The sequence below is a fragment of the Mugil cephalus genome, chromosome 2 (assembly GCF_022458985.1).
Source record: "Mugil cephalus isolate CIBA_MC_2020 chromosome 2, CIBA_Mcephalus_1.1, whole genome shotgun sequence".
NCBI classification, from domain to species: Eukaryota; Metazoa; Chordata; class Actinopteri; order Mugiliformes; family Mugilidae; genus Mugil; species Mugil cephalus.
In genome coordinates, this window is record NC_061771.1 from 29995451 (window position 1) to 30015744 (window position 20294).

Consider the following 20294-nt stretch of genomic DNA (forward strand, 5'->3'; position numbering starts at 1 on the left):
GTTCTATGGAAACTTGTTTCTGGACCAGGACTCGTCTGCCCTCACAGATGCTGACATGTCCATTCAGCTGGCTCCTGATTGGCCGATGGGATACTTCTGTAAGGGCTGTGAACTGATGGGGTTAAAGGTCAGCGAGTCATGTCAAATATGCATCCTGAGATGTATCATCATGGATCTTCACTGAATTGATGTCATGTGTTTTGATTTCATGTGTGTTAACATGTTTAGCTCATTTAGCTTCTTTCCTCTAGACTGGTTGTCGTCCTCTCAGGTATTACACACCGTATTATATTGTCATCTTTGAAATTCATGAACGCCAGAGGAAGCCAGGTCAGAAATGTTAATACACTTAGTTTTGTATTTACTGTGTTGTAGACGTTTGATAGTCCTTCAAGCTGTGGACGGTGGATCCTTCAGGAATCATTTGGGAACTTTGAGCTGTGTGTCAATCAACTGTATCAGTCACTCCCATTGGTCGTCAAAGATGAGATTAGTTCAACTTGGTAACGCCCACTTCTCTTCCTCAAAGTTTTCTTTCTCCTGTCGTCATCAAACCTCTGAGAATTTCATGGCCTCTGGTCAACACTTTGATGAAAGTCTGTTATTTTGAAGACAAACTTTGAACCTAGAAGAACTAATTTCAACAGCAACCACTTTCTGAGTTCATATAAGATGCAGCATTATAGGAGAAATGACTGGAACATAGAAACTAACACCCTTTACTCTGAATATATTTTTAGACTGACTGTTAGAAAGTATCTACCAGGAACTGCTGATGTTGCACAGCTTGACTGTATCAGCAAAACTTTAGAAAAAGAAAGATTTAAACAAATATGTCTCCGAAATTCACTTTTAATTTCACAGAGTGACACTCAAGTCTATAATGATCAAGTCTATAAGTCACATCATAGGAGGTTTATTGATGAAAAACAGAAGTAAGAATCATGTCTTCATTTCAGCTTGAGAATTTACAGTCATTACTATGCTGATGCATATTAATAATGGAAAGAGGAAGTAAGATATTGTTTAACAGAACGGTCTCTGACAGAAGAAGCTGTCTCTACACAGGAAATATATTCTGCCACTAACTGACGTACTGTTGTACTTAAGTATGTGATCTGTCTGCTGTTTGACAGACGTGAGGAGCAGCGATGGGTTTAACTGCAGCGACGAGGGGATTCTTTGTCTTCCTTCTCTCTGTGTCAGGTACTGAGCAGGAATATTATACTTTTTACTCAACTACATTTATCTAACAGCTGTAGATTGATTCTTGTTACTTGCAAAACATATAAGCTCACAGATTAGTTTTCATGTAAAAATGACACATTTCTAGTGACTAGCTTCTTACACTTGACTTTGATTATTGTAGAAATGTGTTGATTCTTAAACATTAACCCTCTATTTGTCCCAGAGTGGAGAAATAGTCAGTGATGCAGCAGCAGTTTAAAAGACAGCAGCTAAAGAGATGTAATAAAAAACATTAAAGTGTCCAGTGTGTGTTTGTCATAGACGGTCCTCAGGAGTGCTCCGTGCACTCTGAAGTAATCTAAGTCTCCTTAGCAGGTAGAGTCTGCTCTGACCACCTCTTGTTTAGGCCACAGTTTTATAGTTCAGTGGTTCTTTCTCATTCTGTAAAGAGTCTACTTTACTATCTGTGATCTCTGTGTTCCTGTTAAGAGTTTTCTCACCACAGTTGTTGCACACGTCTCAGTGTTTCACATTTGTCATTAGTTTCCATTCACACCACTCCACCCATGCAGAGCAGAACTGTTGTGTTCATGTATCACATCCTTCTAGTTAAGTACATTTCCCCTTTGATGGTGATTTTTCAGTAAAGTGTTTATTTTTCTGACTTTAATCAATGAATCTAAATCTAGTCTCTGATGTTCTCTGTGTTCCAGTGGTACTTGGTCAGACTGGTTATGGAGTGACTTACTCTTCTACTCAGATCTGTGCTGTAAAAGGATCAACAGTGGAAATAAAAAGCTCCTTCACATACCCATATAAAGTTGGGCGCCGTTCTACAACTGTGGAGAAAACATTTTGGTTCACAGGGTCTGAACCTGATGATCTGTCGACAGACTCAAAGTATTCTGGTCGTGTGACTCACAGTTGCAATGAGAACAAGTGCACTCTGAGAATCTCAGACTTGAGAGAGAGCGATTCAGCTGAGTACAAGTTCATATTCATAACAAACCAAGAAGGTGGACGTTTTACTGGTTCACCTGGAGTCACTCTGACTGTCTCAGGTAAGAATTTCTCCTCCACATATGTCAAATGTGAAACATGTCATTACTGTTACTGAACGATTGATGAATGTGTTTATTTAATGGGTGACAACAGTTAAAATGATATTTCTCTGTTCCTTCAGTTCTCCATGTAGAGGCCAAGAAAATATCTCCAATATCGTATCCTAACTGGGCAGAGGTGAAGTGTCAGAGCAGGTGTCGTCTATCTGCTCGTTCCTACGTCTGGTACAAGAATGGAGTGAACATGAACAAAGACACTGATTCAATTCAACAAGACTTTTCTCCTGGAGACACCGTTCTCCTGTGCTTTCAGTGGACATGAGATTACCGCTCTCCTTCAGTCTGTGAGTTTACTTTGCTTTGAAGTTTTGTCTAATGTGACTGAAGACACACAGAGCTGGTTAAAAGTTGATGTGCGACAACTTAATTGTCTACATTTTTCAATTAAAAATGACTTAAATCATCAGTGGAAGTTTGTGTCCTGAAATTAGAAGAAGAGAAGATGCAGCAGAACAGGTCCAGACCAGGACATTAGCGCCCCCATGTGTCATGGAGGGATGAGGTTCTGGTGCTGGAATGCAGAGTTGGTTCATCTCCAAACGTGACGATGCCCAAACATTTAAACCAAACTATTCTACTTTGGTCTCATCTGTCCACTGAAAAAATCCCAACAGTCGTCTTCATGAGGTTTAGCGAAGTGATGGGAGAAATTGTTCTTTTTTGGAGACAGAGCAGTGTCTTGGTCCTTGTCCTCATGGTTGTCCAGTGGATTCATCAACATTAACATTAACCAATGTGAGAGAGGCCTTTAGCTGCTTAGAAGTTCCCCTGGGTTCCTCTGGTTCCTCTCAGATTATTATGGAGTGATCTTTGTTGGTGGACCACTATGCAGAAAATACACTATGTGGAGGATAACAAGATTAAATTACTAGTCATCAAAGACCTGTTGGAAAGTCTAATGTTTTAACAACAAACTGATATTGAAGTTAAAAAACTAATTTCATAATGTTCTCTATGTTCTCCAGATGCTCCAAAGCTTCCCTCTGTGTCAGTGAGTCCATCTGGTGAGATAGTGGAGGGTAGTTCAGGGACTCTGACCTGTAGCAGTGATGCTAACCCAGCAGCTAACTACACCTGGTACAAGACCCAAACACTTGTCAGTAATGGACCACAGCTTGTCCTCAGCTCTGTCCAGCCCTCTGTCTCTGGAGAGTATCAATGTACAGCTGAGAACACGATGGGAAAGATGTCGTCCAGATACATTACAATTGATGTAAAATGTGAGTGAACATACAAATCCAGTCTGTTGCACTTTGTCCCCCATGACAAGGTTTTCTCTTTATTTTAGTTATAACTTATGTTTCCATCTGTCTCTTCCAGATGCTCCAAAGCTTCCCTCTGTATCAGTGAGTCCATCTGGTGAGATAGTGGAGGGTAGTTCAGGGACTCTGACCTGTAGCAGTGATGCTAACCCAGCAGCTAACTACACCTGGTACAAGGAGAAACCAAATACTGAGTCAAGGATCAGATGGTGTGCATGCTTTCATTTCTATCAGCTCTAACAACAGTGGAAACTACTACTGCAAGTCTGAGAATCAATACGGATATTCAAAGTCTTCATCTCTGTTCATAGATGTCCAGTGTGAGTATTAATTAATTAATCACTTTGTTGGAAACATTCCCAAATATTGTAAATCTTAGCCTGCTAACTTTCTAAACTATGGCTCCGTTCAGACTGATCTCCAGTGACCAGCTTAAAGTACACGTGTGAACTCGCCACAATACTGAGGACACATCAGAGTAACTTGACCTGAGTCCACATTTAGTGTCACTACTCAGCAGTGGAGCTGTTCCATGAGCAGAATGTTGCTTCATACAGGAATAACACTCGACTGCTATTATAGATGATGATAGCCTTAAGTGGTGTTTGTTCATTAGTAATTAGAGCTGTTACCAAACTAAATAATAAAAAAAAAAACAACTGAGAAAGAAGTGATTATATCTTTAAAAAAAAAGGCTTATGTTGATGTATAAGTACACGTGGAGTTAAGTTGCGTATTTCCTCAATAATCACAAATGTATAATTCTAACACTTACTAGATTTAATTAGTTTTTGCAGGTCAGCTACAGATAAATAAATAAATGATACATCAGGTGTTTTTCCTTTGGTGAGAGAGAGACTTAACTACTGGTTCTAAAATATCAAAGTCGTGACAAACAAACCAGTGTTTGTGGTTCTGATACAACAATAGAGATCCACTGTAGCTAACAGCTGTTATAAAATTATAATATTTGACCCAAATGATCAAATGACAGGAAATAATAAACCCATCATTGATTATTATTATGAGATCAGATACCAAGTGTTGGCTGGGGACACATGTGGAGACAAGTACTATAAGCTGGACACTAGTGTTTGGATTATCCAGGACAGATGTTCATGAAAGGTCTGAATCTGCCTGAATACAAGTCTGCTTGATGACAAATCAGTCATACAAGATGTGAGTTCTGAAATTAAGACCTTTCTTGACCATAACGACAATGGAGAAGTGAACCCAAATGTATTATGGGATACATTAAGGCAGTGTGCAGGGGTAAACTGATATCCCTCAGTAGGGCAATCAAGAAGGCAAAAGAAAATAAACTAAAACAGCTTGAGGACAGTTTAAAAGAACTGGAAAAGCAACACTGCAGAAACCAAGACCCCCAAACCCAGTTAAAAATGAAGGAAATTAAGGAAAAATACGAAACTACTAGCAAAGAAAATACGCATAAAGCAAATTTCCCAATCAATATATAAAATATTGGACTGTAAAACAGGACAAATATACTATAACTTAGAGGAAATCAATGCTGCTTTTCAATCATGTTATAAGAACCTATATTCGCAGCCAGTGCTAGAAACTAAAATAAGATAAAATAACCTTTCTAGACTCATTAGATCTACTACAATCGGAGATCATCAAAATAAACGTTTGACATCACAGATTAGAGAAAAAGAACTGGAAACAGCACTGAATAAACTTAAAAATAAATCAGACACCAGGAAGCGATGGACTACCGGCTGAATGGTACAAAATATTTATAGAAGAGCTGAATCCAACACTTCTTAACTCTTTTAACTGGACATTAGAAAACAAGTCATCCCCACCTTCATGGAACGAGGCGATCATTTCTCTTATCCCCAAGGAGGGAAAGAATAAATTGCTATGTAGTTCATATGGGCCGATCTCGGTTCTAAACCAACCACTATAAACTATATGCATCAATAATGGCCCGAAGATTAGACTCATTCATGCCAGAATGAATTGATAGCGACCAAACTGGGTTCATCAGGGGCGTCAAACACATGATGATATCAGACGCTCTCTCCATATGATACAGAACAGCAGGAAAAATAAAATAAGTGCAGTGCTGGAAAGACTAGATGCAGAGAATTACCCAGAAACCCAGAAAAATGCCTTCCTATCATTTTAGATCTCTTGATGTATTTGGCACATATTCAGGTTATAAACTGAACATACAGAAAACTCAAGTACTAACGTTCAATTATATCCCCTCACCGGAGCTCAAACACAGAATACCAGTCGACTGGTCTCAAAACGTCATTAAATATTTGGGAATTTGGTTGACTCACTGTCCTAATGATTTGTACAAAAACTGCTACGAAACAAAAAAATCAAAGAAGATCTTGGTAACTGGACAGTTTTTTTTTTTTTTTTAAGCTTTAGTGCAAGAATCGACCTTATAAAAATGTCTATTTTACCTAAACTATTATATCTATTTATGTCACTGCCTGTTAAAATTCCAACAAGTCAATTTCATGAATGGGACAAACAAATTTCGCGTTTTATTCGGAGAAGGAAAAAAAAACAAGGATTAAATACAGCACATTGACTGTTAATGAAGAAAGGGCTGGTATGTCTCTCCCTGATCTCAGGAGTTTTTATCTTGCTGCCCAGTTAAAATATGTGGTTCTCTGGTGTGATGGTGGATATGAGGCAAAGTGTCAGGACGTGGCAGGGGAAAGCAGGGGCATCCCTATAGAAGCGGTGATTGGTGGAAACAAATTAATGGCAACATTTCAAGGGCATTTCAACCCATTTGTCTCCTTTACATTACACATCTGGTTTGGGATTGTGAAGCAATTCAATTTGTGGAACCAACCTGAAAACAATCTAATGTGTTGGACATGACACAGACTTTGAACTGAAGTATGTTATGGACTCCAGGTTTAAGTACTGGACAAATAAGGGTTTTACTGCTTATTGTAATATATGGAAAAAAAAAAAATACGCTACAAAGTTTTCAAGCACTGAAAGAAAAATATAACTTAGAAATCAGGATTTTTTTTCGATATCTACAATATTTTATGAAAGAAGTCCGGGTAAAGGAAACTGCAGAATCACAACGAAATAACACCAATTAATAATACGGGCATATAAAGGTACCTGTAAATATGTTCAAAGCTTTCCAGGGCATTGCAAAGAGCAGAGATGATACCACAACATACATCAGAGAGAGATGGGAGAGAGAATTGTAAACTTGTAAACATTGGGATAATATGTGTGGTGATGCTTTTTCCACTTCTTGTTCTATTTGTGGCGCGAATTCTGTTGGAAGAACCTTGTTGGTTTTTTTCTAACACCCAGAATGAAAACATATTCAATAACAGCGGTTTACACCTGCTGGAGGAAATGTGGAAGTGATGAGGCAAACCACGACCACATCTTTTGGAGTTGCCCAGGACGACGGCCCGTTTGGGACGATGCTGTGAAAACCACACAACGGATACTGGGACAGCAGAGTCCTCCACCATTTACAACTCTTTTTCTAAGTCATTTACCTGACGGGATGGCAGAAAATGACAAATACCTCTTAAAAATAATGTCTGTAGCAGCAAAAAAAAAAAAAAAAAAAGCTATCACCTGTAAGTGGCTGCAGTCAGACCCACCCACAAACTCTGACTGGTCAGAGGTTAATGAAGAAACTCACCAGATGGAGAGACTAACGTTCCTGCTCAGACTGAAAAGGGATCTGTATCACGCAAGATGGGAAAAATGGATGGTGTTGTTGACGATCGAGGAGGGTCATTCATGACCTCCCCCTCCTTTCTACTTTGACTTTATCGTCTTGCTGATGCTCTGTTTGATGGGGCATATAACCACCAGTTGCTTTCCAAGGAACCAAACTGTTTGAACTGAGTAGAGCAAAGATTGTATTTGCTGATTCCCCCTCAAGTGATTCAGTAGCCTGGCTGTGTTATTTCTCTTTTGAAAGTACTGTGATGTTGTCATGTTTGACTATTCCTGACATGAAAACTAAGAAAAAATATACGTATCAAAAGAAACGTCTGAATCTGTCTGGGATGGTTTTGTGCAACATATCCTGTTTATAGTTGTGTTGTTTCTGCTCCTTGAAGAACTGATCTCATTTTAGCCAAAAACAGACTTGTTTTAATTCTCCTCCCAGATCCTCCAAAGCTTCCCTCTGTGTCAGTGAGTCCATCTGGTGAGATAGTGGAGGGTAGTTCAGGGACTCTGACCTGTAGCAGTGATGCTAACCCAGCAGCTAACTACACCTGGTACAAGGAGAATGAAGACTCACCAAAAGCTTCAGGACAGATCTTCACCATCACTGACTTCAGACCTGAACACAGAGGGAGTTATTACTGTGAAGCCCAGAACAGAAGAGGACGTCATAACTCCACCTTACACCTGGTTGGTGTCACAGGTAAATAAAGATTCAAATATCAGTTCACTGCATCAGAGATTATCAACAAGTCACTGCAGAGAAAACCTCCAGTGATTCTAAAACAACAACATCTACTGTCAGAATGTTTTTACACGGTTCATTGTTTCTTTGCTTGATCTGAACAATCAACTCTGTTAGTGACACAAAGACCTCATATCAGTGTTTTGTTCATTTGTAGGAAAATTACCAGTAAAACTGAATGTGATCAGGTTAACTTTGATGGTGCTGGTTCCTCTGCTTCTTTTGATTCTGTGTATGAGGTGAGTGTGTTTGTTTTTTTTAACTTTACTGTCCATTTACTTTTAGATTTGTTTTCATCCGTCGTCTTATTTCTTGGATTCCATCCAGGAAGAAGAAACTCTTCAGCTGTGGGACTGAACCCAATGAACCTGTGGAGGCTGTAGAGGTGAAAGAGATCAGAGCATGTGACCAGAACTGATTATTAAACCATGTGCTGAACTGTAGATGTGAACCACAGAACAAATCCAGGAAGTCATTTTATCAGTGTCAAAAATATTTCTATAATAAGATAAGATAAGATAAGATAAGATAAGATAAGATGGGAACTTCTAGTTAACAGCAGCAGAGACAGTGCACATATGGGTGGACTAAAGGATAAAAATAGAAGAATATAGAAGATATACAAAACAAACATGTTACAAACAAACAAGGCAACGTTCAAGTAAGAAAATATGGGAGATGAGTTTGCTCATGTATATAAATATATGTATATATTCACACATCTCTGCTGGTGAGGATGCAGACAGTGCAAAACAGCAGGTAGAATAAATACATGTATGTGTGCACGTGTTTAGGAGGGATGTTGCACATATGTTGATGCTGTGAAACCAGAGACATTCCTCTTCTGATCCAAGTTATTACCACTCTGACTTATCACAGTGTATAAGGGACATGTAAACAGAAAAACAGTTTCCATATCAACCAGTGACTGTTTCAGAGCTCATCTAAGTGACGACAACTTTAAAGACGCACCAGGAAAATACCTGCAACAACACCTGAAACAAGCTGGACATCAATGCGGTCCATTCTAAACTCAAGGACTCTGAGCTCTGAGCTGCTGCTGCTCTGAAAAGGGAATAAGCTGGAAATGGTACGTAGAATAAAATGATGTGTGCTACTTGCATCCTGACTACAATTCATGAAACGATCTTTAGAAATGGTCACACTACCTTGAGGGCTGACTCAGCACCCAAGCCAATGTCAGTGTCCTTTAAGCTGGTGCCAGTTCTTTTCATCAGCTACATCCACGTTGGTTAGCTGCAGTGTGCTGATGTCCTGCAGGACCTCTCTCTTGATGAAGCACCTGAGTAAGACCCTGTCAAAAGACAACCTCAAAAGTAAACACAAGTCAACTGTATCCACATTTACCACAATGTGTCGTCATCAAAATCCTAATGCATGAACAGAAAACTGACGGATGTAGCTGTTCTTCAATGACACAGTGTCACATCAATTAGGTCTAATCTGTAGTGACAGGAATGTTGTGGTGATGATGTGGTGTGCTACCCATAGAAATCATTACCTCAATCAGCTCAGCCAAGTCTTTAATGAAGAAAGGCGTCACTGGCTCGTCTGTTTGATAGCTCGTCAAAAAGGCATCAGACGTCCTGGCAATAGTCGTGTAGAATTGTAGCTTTGCCAAGATGAGTGGATCTTTCAGGGCAGTTTGGACAGTGTCAAAGGACGCTGTCCCGGGGTGGGGACTTTCTTTCTTCTCACTGCTTCCATATACTGCTGAAGTGATGGCCAGACTGCAAACATCCCTCTCTACCACAGGCAGGTTCTCAATCCACCGATGACCACAACACGGTGAGGGCAAGATGGTGGATTTTGTGACGGCGCTGTAGTCTTTTGTGCGCTGTGGTCTTCTCTCCTTGCTGGTACGTTGTGGAACAGTGTGTGCACGGCTCTCACAAGTTTGTCCAGCTGCCACATGGTGAAGCCACTTTTCAAAGAACTACGCAACGTGTGCAGTCCACAGCTACGCACAGAAAAAAGCTGAGCACCTCCATACAGTTCTGCATCCTCTTGTTGGAAAAGTTCAAAACTGTTTGAAGTTCATTGGGCCCATCCATTGAGACGGACACTAGGCTCCTGAGGTTAAGTTGGTCCACACACTCCTGAGATGAAAATAAATCTTTGCAGTTTTATAGTTCCACTTACTGTCCTGAGTCTTATTCTGTTACTTCTGGTATCATATCTAGTACTGTGCTGCTGATAAGAAGAAGACTCATGCAACGCTCGCTACTAAAACACTTTACTTACTTTGACATGTTTCAGTACGTCCTGAGCTGTCACATGTCCCATAAACTGGGACCCCAGGTACCTTGACTGGACCCGCTCGCCTTCCCAAAAACGTACGTGCAGGTCCAACTGCTTGGTCTTGTTCCTTTGACTCAGACTTTGGTCGAACGTCAGCACGAACGGGCCCTTAACTTTGGAGATGAGGTCTCTCTTGGTGAAATGGGCTGATCCAAATCGCTTCATCTTCAACGTCTCGTCCGTCTCGTCTTTTCCGCACTTGTTTCTCCATGTCAGAATCCGGGAACATGGTCTAGAACAGCTCATCAATGTTCTCATTGCCAGTATATGACTGGTGCTTAACCACCGTGTGAAGAGTCCAGAGCACCTCCTCTTTTAGTGTGGGCGTAGACCCAAACGCTGTCCACAGGTCAACTGGAGTTGTAGCAGACTTGGTCGCGCTGGACCTCGATGCTCCAGATCCTGATGTGGAATAATACTGGCTGATTGAAAGCGTCTGCTGCTGGCATTTTATGGCATCTTCATGTTTTTCTGATTAGCTGTGGGATTTCCAGCGCCTTGATGCCCAATGTTCCAAGATTCAAACTTTTTTTTTTTGCACAGGTGCAGTGTGCTTCATAAATACACTGTGTTCCAAATTATTTTGCAAATGATATTTGTCTCAGATTTTCCTAAACAGTCAATGCAAATGACAGTCGGCATAATTTTCACGTCATCAACCGTTAGTTTAATGAATTCTAATGTTACTGAACAAACCTCCCAATGACAACAGTATTTTTCAAACATGAAAAACTTAAAATGCACTGTTCCAAATTATCACGCACAGCAGAGTTTTATCACATTTTACAGGTTGTTAAAAACTGAAAATGCTCATCTTTGAATCTGCAGCATTAGGGTCATATTTACTGAAAGCAAAAGCTATTTCAATCAAAAACATCTCAACATGTGGAGTTACATTTTAACATAGGACCCCTTATTTTATAGCAGCTTCACATTCTTGCATCCGTTGACCTTGTGAGTTTTTGGAGGGTTTCTGCTTGAATGTCTTTGCAGGATGTCAGAATAGCCTCCCAGAGCTGCTGTTTGGATGTGAACTGCCTCCCACTCTCATAGATGTTTTGCTTGAGGATGCTCCAAAGGTTCTCAATAGGGTTGAGGTCAGGGGAGGACGGGGGCCACGCCATGAGTTTCTCTGCTTTTATGCCCATAGCAGCCGATGATGCAGCGTGAGATGGTGCGTTGTCATGCATGAAGGTGATTTTGTTACGGAAAGTACGGTTTCTTGTTTTTGTAGCATGAAGAAAGTGGTCAGTCAGAAACTCCACATACTTTACAGACGTCATTTTCACACCTTCAGGGACCCTAAAGAGTCCGACCAGCTCTCTCCCCATGATTCCGGCCCAAAACATGACTCCACCACCTCCTTGCTGACGTTGCAGCCTTGTTGGGACATGGTGGCCGTCCACCAACCATCCACTACTCCATCCATCTGGTCCATCCAGGGTTGCACGGCACTCGTCAGTGAACAAGACTGTTTGAAAATGAGTCTTGTTGTATTTCTGGGCCCACTGCAGCCGTTTCTGCTTGTGAGCATTGTTTAGGGGCGGCTGGATAGAAGGTTTACGCATAACTGCAAGCCTCTGGAGGATCCTCCACCTTGATGTTGGTGGGACTCCAGAGGCACCAGCAGCTTCAAATATCTGTTTGCTACTTTGTAACGGCATTTTAGCAGCTGTCTCTCTTGATCCCATGCATCTGTCTGGCAGAAACCTTCCTCATCGTGCCTTTATCTGCACGAACCCGTGTGTGCTCTGAATCAGCCACAAATCTCTTAACAGTACGATGATCACACTTAAGTTTTCCTGAAAGATCTAAGGTTTTCATACCTTGTCCAAGGGACTGAACTTTTTCACGCTTTTCGGCAGCAGAGAGATCCTTCTTCTTTCCTATATTGCTTGGAAATGGTCATCTGCTTAATAATGTGGAACGCCCTTCTTAAGTAGTTTTTACTTAATTGGACTCATCCAGCAAACTAATTATCACAGGTGTCTGAGATTGATTTCAGTGATCCAAAGAGCCATGCGACACAATACCATCCATGAGTTTGATTGAAAAACAAAAAATGTAATCGTTATGACACTTAAATACAATTTGAATGATCATTTGGAACACAGTGTTTTTCCATCCACCGGCTTTAAACATGCTTTAAATTCTTCCTTCTGGAGCCATAAATCATTGAATTTACATTTTAGTGTTAACATACAAATCAGATTAATGCTAGCAAATGGACGCTAGCATATGGATGCTACCAGATGAAGGCTAACAGACCAATGCTAACAGATGAATGACTGAACGTACAAATCAGTTGAATGCTAACACGGATGCTAACAGGCGGATTCCAACCCAGATGCTGACAGACGAATGCCAATAGGGCCAATGCTAACATGGATCCATGCTAAATACCATTCAACTAAATAGTGAAAACATAAATACTTATATCACTTATTAACATAAAATAAACACTGAATGTGAGATTAAATGGCTCCTACATTTGGGTTCACAAACAAAATCTTATTACCTGTAAAATTATTACCAGGTTTATTCTGAAAATTTTGCAACATTGTTGTATGCAATTATAATATTACCACAATTTAAAAGGACTAGAAAATGTAACGTTAAACTTTGAACACTACAAGGCCTGTGTCAGACTCTTCTGCTGGATTGTCTCATCAAGAGCTTCATCTTCCTCCATGTAAACAGGGCTCAGAGAACACAGACAGACAGAGATGGCAGAAAGTTGAACAGAAAACACAAGGCTGTCAACTTAAGGGACTATTTGATTCAAAAAGAAAAAGAAAAAACGCAATAAAAAAGAAGCAAATGCAAAATGCTGAGATCCTGGAATAAAGACAGGAGACGGTCATTTGTTCATGTGTGACAAACAGCAGCTTTATTAATCATGTGAAGCTTCAGTTTGTTCTCCCATTAAATCAGTAAAGTCTGATCAATGACTCTTGTTCAGTCATTTCATGCACAGATTCACTTCATCCACACAATCAGTTAGTTGGACTTAGAATATCAGCTATGTACAATCAGATAATGACTGATGTCCTGATTGATGATGATCATGATCACTACAGTTGACATGAGCTCGTCTCTTCATCCATTTCAACAACAACAACAACAACAACAACAACATACAAAGATGTTCAGAGCACAGACAAGTTCAGATTCTCATGTGGACAAATGTCAGTTTATGTGAATCAAAGTCATGGTGAGCAGTGAGAGCCTCCGTGGCTAAACAGACACAGGAAGGAGCGCCACCCAAACAAAGTCCAACATCGAGCAAACAACAAACCAGGAGACGACAAAGTACCGCCCACAAAGTGTGACTGACGGCTGATCTCTGAGCAGTGAAGACATGACACAACAATGAGCTCTCAGCTACAACCATGGAGACCAAACCACCTGGAGACTAGAAGACACATTTAACCAACTGTCCCTGAAGAGACTTATGTCTATTTCACTTAATCAACTCAGCAGTGTCTCCAACATTCAATAAGCAGAGTCCAGCATAGAGAGGCTGAGTGAATGTGGTCTGGACTCTGTGGAGGAGAGTCATGGTTTCAGAGACGCTGTAGAAAGACAGAAGACCTGCTCTGTGATCCAGGTACACTCCTACTCTGGAGGAACCAGGACCTGAGACGGGAGTTTGGACTTTGTTGTGGTAAAATTCATATTTGTTTGTGTCACAACATAATGACCAAGATTTGTCATTGAATCCAAATCCACATTCATATGACCCCCCTGCTCTGCTGATATTCTTGTATGCGACTGCTACATCAACTCCTCCTCCTCTCCACTCCACCTCCCAGTAAACAACGTCCAGTCAGACTCTCTCTACTCAGGACCTGACAATAACCAGTGAATCTGTCTGGATGATGAGAATACGCCTGAGATTGATTCATTCTTGTTACTTTTCTGTTTCCCCTCAGATAATAACAGATATTTGTTTGCTGTGCTTGGATCCAGTGTGATTTCACATGAATATTTCCTGAATTCATCTCTGGTCTTTGGCTCTGGTTGTGGCAGTAAAACATCCACTTCAGTCACTGTCACTGAGATGTTTGTCCATGTCTCTCTCAGAATGTCCTGTAGTTTCTCTCTGGTCTCTGTCACAGCTGCTTTCACGCCATCAAAGTTCCTCAGAGGACAAATCCTGATGCTGGATGAGTGTGTAGACTCACTGGGTGGTGGCAGTGAGGGGTAGTTGTGTAGAAACTGGTTGTGATCCTCTGTGTTTAAGAGCTGCTTCAGCTCGGAGCCTTTCCTCTCCAGCTCAGTGATCTGCTGCTCCAGCTTCTCCTCAACATCTTTGACTCGACTCTCTTCAGTTTCCTGCTGGGATCTGACCAGCTGCTCCACATCAGAGCTTCTTTTCTGGAGGAGACGGATCATCTCAGTGAAGATCTCCCGACTGTCCTCCACTGTTTTATCAGCAGAGTGAGCCATGGCCTTCAGCTCCTGTCTAAGCAGCTCCACGTCTTTGCGTCTCTCCTGGATCGTCTGCTGGATGTTTTCTAGCATCACCTCCACCTCCTTCTGCTTCTCAGTCCTTTCTGCTGCAGCTGAGACTGTGTCGTGGCCTTTATGTTCATCCACAGAGCAGAGATAACAGATACTCTGCTGATCAGTACGACAGAACATCTTCATCACCTCATCATGACGAAAGCAGATGTTCTCCTGGAGCTTCTTGGAGGGCTCCACCAGCTTGTGTTTCTTTAATGGAGCTGCATCATAGTGAGGTTGGAGGTGTTTCTCACAGTAAGAGGCTAAACAGTTTATACAGGACTTGAAGGCTTTCAGCTTCCTCCCAGTGCAGAAGTCACAGGCCACATCTTCAGGTCCAGCATAGCAGTGATCAGCTGGAGCAGCTTGGAGTCCAGTCTTCTTCAGCTGCTCCACTAACTCTGCTAACATGGTGTGTTTCTCCAGGACAGGCCTCGGTATGAAAGTCTTCCTGCACTGAGGGCAGCTGTAGATTCCCTTCTGGTCTTCTTCATCCCAGTGGCTTTTAATACAGTTCATGCAGTAGCTGTGTCCACAGGAAGTAGTCACAGGATCCTTCAGTAGATCCAGACAGATGGAACAGAGAAGGTTTCTCTGTCCAGCTGAACTCCTTTCTGCTCCATTTCACCTCTCAGTGTCGACGACTGTGTGAGTTTCTGTTTGCTAGAAGTGAAACTAGTCTGAGCTCTGATCTGAACAACATGTGATTGTACAGTGAATGGGCCTGTCAGCTCTCACACTTCACCACATGCTGCTTACACCCATCTTCAATGTAGAGATCTAAAGGGGAGGGAACAAGGAGACATGAGGAAATATGAGTGGAGCTGCTACAGGAAGAGGGAGGAGTTATCAGACTCTGACTTGTTCCAGGAAGAGGAGCAGACGACAAAAACTAATCACAATAAAATCCACATCATTCATGGTCATAGACGCCACAGACGTGTTACAGTTACACACACATTCTCTTATTATCCTGACATTTATTAACTAGTGCTGAACAACCAAGAGTCCAGGAAGAGATTTTCCACGTTAACGTCGAACGTTTAAAGGAGCCGATGTTAAAACTCTTGATTTGATCTGATTTCCTGATCTGAATGAATGACCTACCATCAGTCAGGTAAATAATATACAGTGAATACAAACGGTCAGAGCCTACTTACTTGTTTGTAGCTGCACGGAGGAACTGCTTCACTTCACAGCAGGAAAAGAAAAAATGTTTCAGAGCAGGAAGTAGCTGCAGGTTTGAACCTCGATCAACAGTTGCATCATAAAACTAAAACACGTGACAAAGAAGGAGGGACTGTGTTTATATTTCCTGGTCGGCAGTAGTGAAGGGAAGTCTTTTATTTTGTTCTAATTCAACAATTATGAATGACTTGTGTGTTGAAATGTGATTTTATCATTCACTGTTTATTTCATTTCTCTTGTTAAAAATTTTAATCAAAGCTTTAAATGAACAACTGAGCCACAGCAAACAAATCAAATCAACTCAGGCCAAAGTCTGAACATCATGACACTTTAGATGAAAAAACTGAACTGATTTTCTTTGTTTTCTTACTGATATATTTGAATATCTGAGGATTGAAGCTGTAATCAACCTTGTTGTACTTAAAAGAAACGTTAATCCCTGAACTGATTTCTTTGTTTTCCTTGTGGTATTAATTTAGTAGGGAGGCAATAGCTGGGTCTTTTTCTTGCCTCTTCAATTATCTTCATGAATATAAAACTATAAATTATTTTTTCTGACAGTGTGAATCCTGTCTGGCGCCCAACGTTGATATTTGTGTGTTTGGAGGAGAACTGATTAAAAAAAGAAACAATGAGCCCCCTGTAAAAACACAGGGCCCTCCGTCGGCCAACATCCTCCGACTCCTTCAGAAGACACAACAGGAAGAGCCGACACTCCAGAGGGAGCCTATCGGTCTCTTGGCCGGGGAACAGCTGACATGGCGTTGCTTCGGCCTGTGTCCGAGGCATCTTGTCAGCGGTGTTGAGACGAGCCTTGAGCTTCCATGTCAACGGTGCGGCTGCAGAGATCCGGGCTTCCCTCCTTCCTCGTGGTCATTGGGGCCCTTTGTCCTCTGGATGAGAGAGGATGTTGAAGGCCATCACCAGAGAGCCTCTATTTAAAACCTCGGCTCCTGCCGTGACGTTACGCCATCGTGACGTCATTCAAATCCGTCGTTTCCAAAGCAAGTAACACTCGTTAATTTGATGACATTAGACTCGACAACATATAAAAAGACTTACATCTTGACTTGAACTTCAACACCAATGACTGTGACTTCACTCGGACTTGAATCCACATGTTGAAAAAGTGCATTAATCAATTTATTTCACATCAATGAACAACTCAAACCCCCGTCTCTCATTCTCTCTGTTCGTGTCTCACCTGTGTGTCAGCTACGATTTCAGCAAAGAAACAAACAAAAAATAAAACTGGTCAACATAAAACCAATTGCAATACTCAATAGTTACTCTCAGCTTCACCTAGAATAAACACCTGTAATACATTTTACATCTTTGGTCGCTTTATTAATAATGAAAACATATTCAGGCGTTTTATTCAGTTTCAGCTTATTTGTGCATTTACATTTTTACAAATCTTGTACTGATTTGTAACTGATGACTAGAACCAAAATCACGGATCACATTCATGCCGAGAACTCCACAGATGTCTGGATTGGGGCTGGCATCAGGCGCGTCCTTGATGACTAGGGAGCTAGTTTTCCGACTGGTGGAGTTGGGAACGTTGAGTGACTGAGCTCTGAGTAAGGTTAGGGGCAACTACCCTCTCCTCATCAGTCTTTAGCAAAATGGCCTGGTTTTTGACACCGTCGACAGATGAGCGGCCCTCTGTTTTGGAAGGTCCTGGGTCTAGATGAAGTACGTTTTGACCTTATTTCCTGTGTGAGCTGGTCAATCTGGGCCTGCTGCTGTTTCAACATTTCTTTCAGCTCAGCCAGTTCTGACCCTCCAGTATCCTGTGTTCTGATGCGTCTTGCATGCTGCATACTGTCCATGGAGGGAACTGGGCCTGCCTAGTTCTTCCTTTGACCTGCCCTCTCGCTCCGACCTAAGAGCCTCATCCCGAATATCACGGAGATCATACTCAGGGTGTTGGCGAGTAATTCTCTAGAGCTCTCGTCTCAAATTTCCACCCGCCACACACTCTACAAACTGCTCACACAGCAATTTAGCAGCATCAGGGATGCGTTTCTCTGGACAACTCTGGATCATCTTGTCCATCAAGGAAAACGGTGCATGTGAAGATTCCCTCAATGTTTCTCCTTCCTGTTGTTTCCTGGCATAAAAAGCTTCTTTAACTGCCATAAATGAAAAGGGGGCAGCTGCACTGGGTGCGGAGGACGTCAAAAATACGATCAGGGTCCTCCTCAACCCGGGATGGCTGGTATTTAACTTCCTCACGGGCATCACCAATCAGGTGGTCATGGATGAAATGGGCTTTATCGATAGGAGCAGGCCTCCGTGTGCGCATGATACATGTTACTTCTTCAACCCAACTCTGGACATCAATTTCACCAATACCACTGAACAGAGGACAAGCCCTTTCTCTTGGTATATAAACCAGCCTATCCTGTGCATTGGAGGGGCCTGCCTGAGGGGGGGGATTCATTTTGCTGCTCCATTTTGGACAAGGCAGGAACAAGGCCGAAGAAAAACTACACCTACTGAATGAATGTCAGATTTACAGGGGATGCCAGCTGCTGCTTTGTCTTGAAAAAAAAAACAAAAAAACACAATTAACATACAGTTCAAGAAACAAATGCCTAAAAAGTCACAGCAATGAACCGACTGACTTGAATGCACGTCTGGGGCTCTAACCCTGCTCGCAGCGCCACTTTGTGACCAAGTCCAGTAAATACAATGAGGAGCAGGTATCAAAAGTACCAACAGAGGCTGCGATTGCTGGACAATTGACACAAGCAAATTTTACAGGTAAGAAGAGCCGTAGTCGTGCAGTCAATGAATAATATTCATTTACAAAAATGAAATAAATGAGAAGAGGACCTAAAAATAAACAGAAACAGACGCTATAATTTTATAACAAAAGTCTTTTTATCATACAATGATAATACTAAAGTGAGTACTATGCCAGCTACTGGAATAAAATAGCATAAATACTAGACAGGGTACTCACTGCGGGGAGATTCTATCGCCAACCCCAACAACCACCATGTGTGTGTCACCGTGAGTACTGCAAACCACTGCAAACTGCACACTGCAACAGAAAGGGCAAATCCACACACCAATAAAGTGACCACTGCACTGCAAACCTGCCACCATGCATGCAATGTGTGTGTGTATCCAACGCGTCCTCCCCGCAGCTCCTCCCTCTGCCGAGAACCAAAGACACAACAAAACGTAGTAAAAAAAAAAAATCAGTTGGTTCACAGCCATCAATCATTAAAACAATGTGTACAATATATAGACATCAAGGATAAAACTACAAGCAGTTGAACAGTATGAATGTGAGTCAGAAAGGTAAGAGTTTCCCAGTCCTTTAACCAAATGGTTGGTTCTAATCAGTCCTGATGCTGCAGCCTGGTTTACATTCATCCCGACAAAGCAGCAGTCTGGCACCAAACCCGTCAACAAGATCACTGCTGGAGCTGGCCCAGGTGGGGTGACTGGCTCGGTGCAGTGGCTCGACCAGGGAGCAGTGAAACGCAGACTCTCCTCCTGACATCCAGAGGCCCCGAACGAAGAGGCAGTAACTGTCCACACCTGAGCTTATAAAGGGGGAAAGCTCCTCCCTCACCTGGATGGGCGGGACTTCCCACTCAGGTGTCAGCCCCCACAAACAGATCTGTTGTCAGCTGGATTTAAACGTTGAAGACGACACAGTTGGAGTTCGGACTGCGATGTTTCAGTGCATGTAGGAGCCGCACTGTTGCACTGGTGGATTATTCGCCTTTTGATTTGTTTGGTCTGGTTGCCACGGTGACGCGCAGGGCTTGGGTCACGTGGGCACTGGGGGATGATTGGCGTAGGTGATGTAGGGAGCTGGTTCACCTGCACTGAGTGAGGAGAGAGGCGAGTGTTAGGTGGCCGTAAGTTTTGTTGACCGCTTTGGTTCAGTTTTTTTTTGCTTTGTTACATATTCACCACCAGTGCAAACCTTCACCATCTTTTGGCACATGTAATCTGAAAGCCGCTGAAGTGGCTGCGATGGATTTATTAAACGCTTAAACTCACCTGGACTCAGCGTATTTACATGAACCAGCATCAGCGCGTCACACAAAATACACAGGACCTCACCTCATCCTCTCAAACCACTTTTGAATGACAGGCAAGTCGTTACAATTTTGTCAACAAAAAAGGCAACAAGAAAGCGATCGCTCACAGCGCAAATGGATCAACGAGACGCACAGTAAGTGCAGCGGTGTCAAACAAAAGACAAAGCGCCACATCACA

At 42.0% G+C, this 20294-nt stretch overlaps 2 protein-coding genes and 1 pseudogene across 2 annotated transcripts in view; 2 read left to right on the forward strand and 1 right to left on the reverse strand.

Annotated features, from left to right (window-relative positions):
• Window positions 1-1068: 1068 nt before the first annotated feature.
• Window positions 1069-2571, forward strand: LOC125003610. Its single transcript, XM_047577599.1, has 3 exons — window positions 1069-1206; window positions 1902-2249; window positions 2372-2571. The coding sequence occupies exons 1-3, from the start codon at window positions 1152-1154 to the stop codon at window positions 2569-2571; spliced, it is 603 nt and encodes a 200-aa protein (XP_047433555.1). The 5' UTR covers window positions 1069-1151.
• Window positions 2572-3274: 703 nt separating this feature from the next.
• The window catches only part of LOC125003611 (B-cell receptor CD22-like), a 66756-nt gene continuing 49736 nt past the window's right edge, over window positions 3275-20294 (forward strand). Inside the window, 5 exon segments of the mRNA XM_047577600.1 lie at window positions 3275-3529; window positions 3630-3751; window positions 3753-3891; window positions 7722-7969; window positions 11518-11527. Of these exon segments, the coding sequence (XP_047433556.1) occupies window positions 3487-3529; window positions 3630-3751; window positions 3753-3891; window positions 7722-7969; window positions 11518-11527 (562 nt within the window). The 5' untranslated portion in view covers window positions 3275-3486.
• LOC125001955 lies at window positions 13810-16126 on the reverse strand (annotated as a pseudogene).